Source organism: Erigeron canadensis, chromosome 9, assembly GCF_010389155.1.
Source record: "Erigeron canadensis isolate Cc75 chromosome 9, C_canadensis_v1, whole genome shotgun sequence".
NCBI classification, from domain to species: Eukaryota; Viridiplantae; Streptophyta; class Magnoliopsida; order Asterales; family Asteraceae; genus Erigeron; species Erigeron canadensis.
The window spans coordinates 7,766,764-7,775,139 of NC_057769.1; the positions used below are offsets into that span (position 1 = coordinate 7,766,764).

The 8,376-nt window shown below is 32.8% G+C and overlaps 1 protein-coding gene across 2 annotated transcripts; it reads right to left on the minus strand.

Moving 5' to 3' along the window:
• Window positions 1–1,185: 1,185 nt before the first annotated feature.
• On the minus strand, window positions 1,186–5,526 carry LOC122581550 (cyclin-P3-1-like). Of its 2 annotated transcripts, XM_043753782.1 has the most exons (4): window positions 5,342–5,526; window positions 3,529–3,941; window positions 1,990–2,092; window positions 1,186–1,621 (listed from the first exon to the last, which is right to left on the minus strand). In XM_043753782.1, the coding sequence occupies exons 1-4, from the start codon at window positions 5,372–5,374 to the stop codon at window positions 1,604–1,606; spliced, it is 567 nt and encodes a 188-aa protein (XP_043609717.1). In that variant the 5' UTR covers window positions 5,375–5,526; the 3' UTR covers window positions 1,186–1,603. The 2 variants fall into 2 exon arrangements, with proteins under 2 accessions (XP_043609717.1, XP_043609716.1); XM_043753781.1 differs by lacking the exon at window positions 1,186–1,621 and having other exon boundaries at window positions 1,623–2,092; window positions 5,342–5,513.
• Window positions 5,527–8,376: the final 2,850 nt, after the last annotated feature.

Sequence of the window (8,376 nt, forward strand, 5' to 3'; positions counted from 1 at the left end):
TTTCCCATCCTTTATAATTTATTACTTGTGAGTTAGTTTATGTGGTTATCCGCATAGTTATGTTGATTAATTGGCAGTCTACCTAAGCTAATCTGAAGAGCTTATGGTTTAATTTCATGAATATACCTTTGAAATGGGTCATAAGCCCTCATTTCCAAAAACCTTCGATGGATATTTTCGTAACTTTGACGGAGTTATTGTCATAAGCTCTTCATATATGCTAAACCAAACATTCCCTTTACTCAAGTTGTAAATGAGTCGGGTTTGAGAGATAGCTCAAGTTCATAGTGTTTTGATTCTTACGAGTAGTTAGGCTTGGCTCGGTGGTAATTAAAAAGTTATAATATTTAAATTGTTTTATAAGTTTTTTAATATCCTTTTCATTTTATGAACAAGCTTGTGTATGATTGTATATAGATTTACTAAATGTTTATACTAAAAAAAGAGAACAATATATATGACAAGATCGGTGAATGAAAAAAAAAAGTGAAATCTTAGTTGATTCAGCCAGGGTTATGGCTGTTAACCTACATATTCTTATGAGACTAGAATCCAAATCACTATACATTTATACATGCCTAAGGTTATCTTGGGCTTTGGGCGCCTTTGAATGCCTTGGATATCTTTTTCCATTAAAGCTTGTTTAAAACTAAATATTTTTTTTGAAAGATGTTTTTACTTAAGGGTGTACTTCCTTACTTAATATATTTTAAATTTTTAATTGGAGGTAAAACAATATGTAAAGATGTTTGTATGGTTATAGATGAACTGTAAAATTTGAAGGATGTACAAGAATTTGTAAGGATATGATGTGACAAATCAATGACGCCTCCTATTCCTAAATTACACTTATGTCTCGGATGAAATCCAGGACTAGAATAAGTTGTTCAAGCATCCAAACCTTCTTCTTTACATATGACTATCAGACAGAACGGAAGAAAGGGAAGGGAGCTTAACTGGTAGATCAGAGTATAGAAAGTGAGACTCGAACCCAGATGGATCCCTTAAGGTCAAGTACCTTACCAATGGTCACCAACCCCATTTATGAAACTTATATGTGGTATATATATCTTTACTTCTTTATAAAAACTTCCCTCCCTTCATTTTAGAAAAGAGTTAGTTATGAATTGACTTAAATATCCTTAATAAACCCCTTAATTTAAACGTAAAATGACCATTTTATCCTTAACGAAATACACCACAAATTCATTATCTTCTAAAATATCTTCACCACCCCTATAGATAATTACTTTTACAACAATTACTTATACCAGCCACCACCATCATCACCAGTAACCGTCACCATCACACGGGTACTGTGCTAGTAGATCTTATATCTTGCATCAGATCAAATTGTTGAAGACTTTGTCTTTAAAATCCAAAAAGTGGCTTTTATTTTAAAACAATTTCAAATTAGTTAACAATACAAATTTTAAAGATACACTAAAACCTAAAAAAAAGAGGAAAGACCCAGCCGGGACAATCAAACTGAACAAGTCTTGTATTTCAAGACTTGGACTGAGCAACTTGGTAGACTAGAATCGATTTTGTTCGTCTGTTCGCCATTGTTTACAGCTTGACTGCTTTAGTTACTGTCAAATGCCTATTCTTTCACATCTCTCTACAGAAACAACAAACTTCATTCATATTTCTATTTTCACAACAAAACATCACTCTAATAAAATAAAATTCAAATCTTTCCTGCAATTCTGTGCATATGAATCCTGCCTTTTTTATTTCTAACCCCTCAGTTTCAAAACAATCAACAGCTGCCAAAAACACTGCTTCTGAAGGGTTTGCAAACTTAAATCCTACCTATACTATATGTATTTCCGTTGTAGAATAAGAACTCGAGTCATCGGTGCTCGACCAGGTCTTTTTAAGTCCACATGGGGCGTGGATCATACGTGGTGGTCTTTCCACTTGAAGTTCAAAAGGAACTTCCTTTTCCAGTTCGGAACAATACCTACCAAAGGTACGAAGGCTTACATGGAGTCGGAAGTCCAGGCCGAATAAGAACTTCATCTCCAATCTGTTTAACTCCGCTGTTGTTACTCCTCCCACTTTTGCGTAATATGCATTGTTGTAAAATCTGAAAGTAGAAACAAAAGTAAATGCTTTAATAAATACAATGGGCAAAAACATACTACAATTTGTGTTTTATTTCAGCACAGGGAATATAGAATCACCTATGTATGAATGAGTGACTTCAGGTTATGATGTAATGTAATGCGGGTGCATTTGAGTATTTTGTTAGTCTAAGACAGACCCACTTAATGACCCGGACTTGCAACGAGTCAGATTTTGATATAGACGGAGTATTTGGGTTTAAAGCTGCTGGAGAGGAGAACCTGATCACATGGCAACCCAACAGCCCATAAGTCAGACCAAAACCCACCTAAGTCTACAGTCAATGAACCTACTAATGAGTATTAATTATCTATTAATGTTTTTCTTTAATTTTTAAGTATTATTATATCTTCCCAAGTAAGTTTTAAATGTTTGCTTTGGGAACTACTCTAATATCTAGCCTATATATTAAGGCTTCCCAGTTGTAGTTTTCATCAGTTTTGGAATATACAACAGCTTGTGAAGCTTTTCTTGAGTGTTTCACTCTAAAAAGGAGTCGATAGTTTGACTGTTTTTAGTGTGGTGCTGCTGCTTTATCACTATTAACATCTTCTTTCGCCAATCTAATTAATCTTGGTGGTGTTTAAGTACTTTATCCTAGATTCAATCAGATTGTTAGGCTTGGTGGTGGCAACTTTATCCAAGTCATATCCATTGTTCTCTGTTCTAAAATCCTTATATCTTGTTAACCTATTCCCCACGTATCATAATGTAGCATCTTTATCGGGTCAAATCAGCTTACAAGAAAATATATTAAACGAAGCATACTATATCAGAAGTTGCCGATAGTATGGTTTTTTCTTTATTCATAAAAACTCATGCTTAATTCCAAAACTTGGACTATTATACGATTCTGGCGGAAAGCTTCATAAGCTAAGAAGTGTAGGAAGGATGATGTGCCTTTTCTTTACCATTTGATGCACCTGGGCGGCCTTAATTAAGTTTTAAGTAAAAAGTAGGGGCATCATCCTTCCCATACTTAGAATGATAAGAACCCTTTCTACCTGAACCGTAATTATGTTAGACACGATAGATTATTAAAAATAAAAGTTTCTTGACAAAACACGTTTCTAGTCGACCAAACCTAGTTGGACAGACAAGAAAAGTACTTGTTATGACTTGACTCGATTGACCTTTATCAGGGGTTCTTGATGTGCTGCAAGCTTAAAGATGGACTATTTATGGCCAAGATGAAGTAGGTCTTGAGAAGTAAATGGGGAAATGCTTCAGCAAAACTACTTTTACATATTAAACGTAAACGTAAGCATTCCGGACTTTTATTAATTAGTGCAATTAACCTTCTAATTCCCATTCTCGAAGTCGTAACATAATCTTTAAAATGGAGCATCTAAAATATAATATAACCCACAGAAAGATTAAACTATGAAAAACACTTACGCATCGTCAATGAACTTAGCAGCAAGCATTATACTGGTTATGAGAAGGCGATGAACACTAAGAGACGTCAAATTGACATTTCCGTACTGAATAAACCGATCCATGTACACCCGTGCAACAACAAAACATGACGGGCTGCAACGCGAGTACTTGAAAATACGATCGATGTACTCTTTAATGGTAAGAGCTGGTGCTCTTGAACCATGAAAAATTGTCAGAACATCCTTAGTTTGTGTGGTCTCAAGTATCGTTTCATTCATTTGGACAGATCTCTCCAGAAGTGAAGAAAGAAGTGATAGAACTTTCGGGTTTCCATGATTTTGCTTAAAAGTTTCTTTAAGCCCCAGATTACGGTATGTTTTCAAACCTGGGGTGTCGCTGTCAAGCCCTAAAGATTCCATGTCAAGGGAAAGCTGCATCGAAAAAGAGAAGTGTTCATGAATTACTGTATAGGCCGCCAAACTTAAATTTGCACAGGCAACTTTATCAACCCAACAATCAGATTTAGAAGTTTATGCTTGTTCCCCTTTTAAATAATTTTCTTGATTTGACCCATATGAGATACAACACAATCCAGTGGTAAGGAAGTTGATATTGCCACCTCTAGTTGGGATACGTGGAAAAGTCAGAAAAGGTGAATTTTTGAAATTTCTTTTGGAGACGAGGAATCCTATTATCCTAAACTATACTAACATCTTCAAGCACCTCCATCACCCAACCTTGGTCACTAGTTAGGAGTTAATTAATTAAATAAATTCCTTAATAAGACTCTATCCATATTCGAGACTATAAATGTTCCATTATGCTTAGCATTAGAGACGTCAGATTCCTTGAATCTTACATCTCCAATGCACATAAACATAGCCTTAGTAAGTGGACCACAGAACCTTTTTTTTTGTTTAATGATCTGTAACATAATTAGTCAAGTTTCTTAATATCCACATAGGGTATCTGTTAATGACATAACCATTAGGTTCCAAAAAGAACATATACAAACAATAACAAAGTCAAGCACATACAAAAACACCAACCAGCCTAACTCTATAGCAATGCACATCGCTTTTAACAATTGATACATCTAAGCAATAAGACAAAGAAAATGGCCATGTTTAGTAACGTAACTGCAAAGAGTCGGCAAGGGATTTAAACTTTAACGATGAACGCATTATATAACTGTAGGCCAAAAGAAATCATAAACTTAAAATCCGTAAGTTGTCGAACTTTGTTCGATATATGCTCTCTAGACCATCCAGACTCTCCATACATCCCTTTAAGAAGATCAAAATCAAATCCAAAAGAAACGATACGAGATACTAAAACGCACTTAGATTTAGAATCAAAACACAAATCAAAGAGACATCAACACTAATAAATGATTCATTTGTAGCTCTAAACCTACATCCCTTCTTTTTGCCATTCCTTTCTTCAAGGTCAAATCTGTTTTCTTTTAGCTAAATGAATAAACTTGTCCCCCTCCCCCCCTCCCCCCACATACACACACAAAATCCACCCACAAATTCCATTAAGATCTGTCCAAGAAACTAGGCTTGAAGCTATTCTATAAGTTCAATTTGAATAAATATTCAAAACCCAAGAACAAATACACTCTACTTTAACAAACCCACAAATAAAAATCCAAACTTTATGCTAATTAACTAGATCCAAGGATAAAAAAAAATAACTTTTTTTAAATTTAGCCTATTAAAATCCAGATTATTAAGTAATAAAAAAGAAAAAAAGAAAAACCCAAATGAAAGTAAAAAACACACATACTGGGCATGGTATATATCTATATATATGTAGCTTAACTTACAGCTGAGGTTCTTAAAGCATCATCATCATCCATGGCAGCCACAGTCACAAATTCAAGAAAATATTCTTCTACATTAGCAGCAACTGGAAGATAAAAATTATTTCTTTTTGATTTATTTATACATACATATATACATATAAATATATATATATGTAAATGAATGATGTGAAATACTAACAATAACAATCTTTCTATAGTGATGTCACAATCAATGTCCAGTGGGGTGTGTGTATGATTACAACTTATAGATATAGATACATATAAAATATAAAATATATATGTATATATTAATAACTTTATTGATTTGTAAAGCAAAGTTCAAGAAAATGGATTTCTTTTAGGTTACTTGAAACAATAAAATTTGCTAATTTTTTTTTATTGAATAGAAGAATAAAAAATAAAAAATAAAATTGTTTTGTTTAAGAACAGGTGGAAATGGAAAGATACAGTGGATGATTGAAGACTGTTAAGTTAAGTGTCGGTGGTTTATTATTATTATATTTTTATATATATAATAAAATCCGGTGAAAAGGGATTTTTACCCCGCAAGTGAAACCTAATTTAACAGAATCGATGAGTCAAAAATTGTTTTCTCTAGAATGGAGTTGTCGTAACTTTTAATTGTTACATAAATGACTCATAATATGTATTTGAATAGTTTAATGGGATTAGTGCGCCAGAATGTAACAAGTTATGCCCAAAAGGTTATAGTGTGTACAAACTAACATTTTTTTCTATTGTATGCATAAACTTAGTAAAAATGTTCAAATCATGCAATGTGTATACGTGGCAGCCTGTATGAGCTGCCACGTGTAATTTTTTTTTGAACCGGCCACGTGTAAGGTTTTTATTGGTCGGTCACAAAAAGTTGCATGATATAAACTTTTTTATTACGTTTATGCATACAATAAAAAAAACGTTAGTTCATGCACACTATAACTTTTTGAGCATAGTTTGTTGCATTCCAACATACTAAATCCTAGTTTAATCGTTCTAAAATTGCTTTCACATAGACGTACAAGAATGCAAATATAGAGATGAGGATAATGGCAAAGACTTTTTATAACATACCTTTGTCTATTTTTCATTTGTTCGGTTGTACATTATATTTTATTGAAACATTTTTTATTTTTTATTCGGAGGCCAAATAATAAAAACTAAGTAATCTACCAATAAACTAAAGCAGGATTGACATATTCTTGAAACGACACGTGGCGTAATATTTGATCGACATGTGTCTTTTTAATTAATTAATTTTGTTAAATTAGTTTTTTTAGTTGTATAAAAATTCAATTTCCTTATTAGACTTAGACTTAAACTCCAACTCTTAGCTTATTAATACAAAAGATATTATAACATTATTTGATTGATCGTTTTTTCATTAATAGATTGTCTATTTTCCTTTCTCAATTCTTCAAATACTATTATTTATATTAATTATAATAAGTTATTAACATGAAGACATCAAAATTTTGAGTTTATGATCCGAAATTACAAGGCTATTTGTCATCATCAATTATGCTTACAAGTTCCGATTTTGATGTGTGACTAAAAATTTAAGGTAAATCCAAAATTCTAACTAAACATATATTATATTTATCAAAACTGTTCATTGTAATTTATCTTCGATCATCGATTTACTTTAACCACAAGTTATTTTATACTCACGAATCATGTTTGAGGCATATTCGAATTTCTTTATGATACAATCTATATAGTTACCGTACATCGTACGGCTATTAGGACTAGTAAAGTTATATATGTTGATCTTTTTCATATACAGTCGGTGAGATATTAAGACCAAAAATACGTAATATACAAAATTGGATGTTACGGAATAATTAGTTTTCTTGGGAGGATTAATTTGGGTTCGAGTTCTACTTGTCACATTTGTGAGGATGGATTAATAGAGGTTTTTTTGATATTCCTGGTTTCCAGACATATGTGGAATTAAAAAGTAAAAGTAGAATAAAATGTCTTAAAAAAAATAAGTAATATATACATCTCCAAAAAATATTTTTAGAAAGAAAAAAGAAATAATGTGTCTCTATATATCATACACACAATGCCTATTCAACACCAAAAGTTACATTATTTCCACAAAATTGGTTGATATGTATATTTTGTACATGAATCACCATTTTCAAACATCTCCACATTAAAGGGCTAGCTTCCATGCATGTCTACCACTGGCACATATTTTCTTCCGGGGACCAAATAAAAAGAGAAGGCTACCAGACGTTTATTCACCGGCTGTTTTGTATATGATCACCGGTAATTATATATTTGCATGCATGCATGGCGTACATCTCTTTATATTTAATAATGTTTTTTCACGTACGTTATATATAATATTAGATCCTTTGTGCCTTTAATTAAGACACATTCACCATGAGACCATATCTTTTATTATGTGAAGTAATCATTTGAGCCTTTGAGGTAGTATAGGAGTGGACTGGATTATTTGCCGTTATGAAAAAAAAGAAGATAATTGTTCTTGAATTATTACGAATATTTTTGTGATGTCATCACAAATTTGAAGTATGTGCGTGAGGCGTTTTTCTACATATATGTATAGGACCATCTTTAATGAACAAATCGGTATATATATAATAGATTAGTTAATTGAGATGGGAAAGGATGATATAAATATGCATTTGCTTTGTGCTCTGGAGTCTACACTAGGCAAGAGCTCGCACGTCAAAACCCGGCCCGACGTGACCCAACCCGAAACCTGGCAGTGCAACAAAACCTAACCTGTGACCTGGTTCTTCCCTTTCTGTATTCTTTTGTGGTTCCGTGTTCTGTTAATGTGTGGTGTTCCCTATTGTCGATTAAAATTCGTTGCTCTTCTTTTGTCCCAGGAACATGGTGTCCTCCTTTACCTTTTTTTTTTCTCCTTTAGAATTAAATGCAACAACGGAACGAATTAACATTTATAATAAGAGTTTCTGTAATTTATCTAATCGCTTCAACACCACTGAATTTCGATATTTGAGAAACAAACTGGTCTGCATTTTGAAGGATAGCTTGAT

Bases quoted from the DNA above. Each gene is read 5' to 3' on its own strand.
- LOC122581550 (XM_043753781.1), bottom strand. From the start codon at position 5,374: ATGGATGATGATGATGCTTTAAGAACCTCAGCT. The intron at 3,942-5,341 runs GTAAGTTAAGCT...TTTTCGATGCAG, and splicing joins ATGCTTTAAGAACCTCAGCT to CTTTCCCTTGACATGGAATC. The intron at 2,093-3,528 runs GTAAGTGTTTTT...TTCTACTTTCAG, and splicing joins GCTAAGTTCATTGACGATGC to ATTTTACAACAATGCATATT.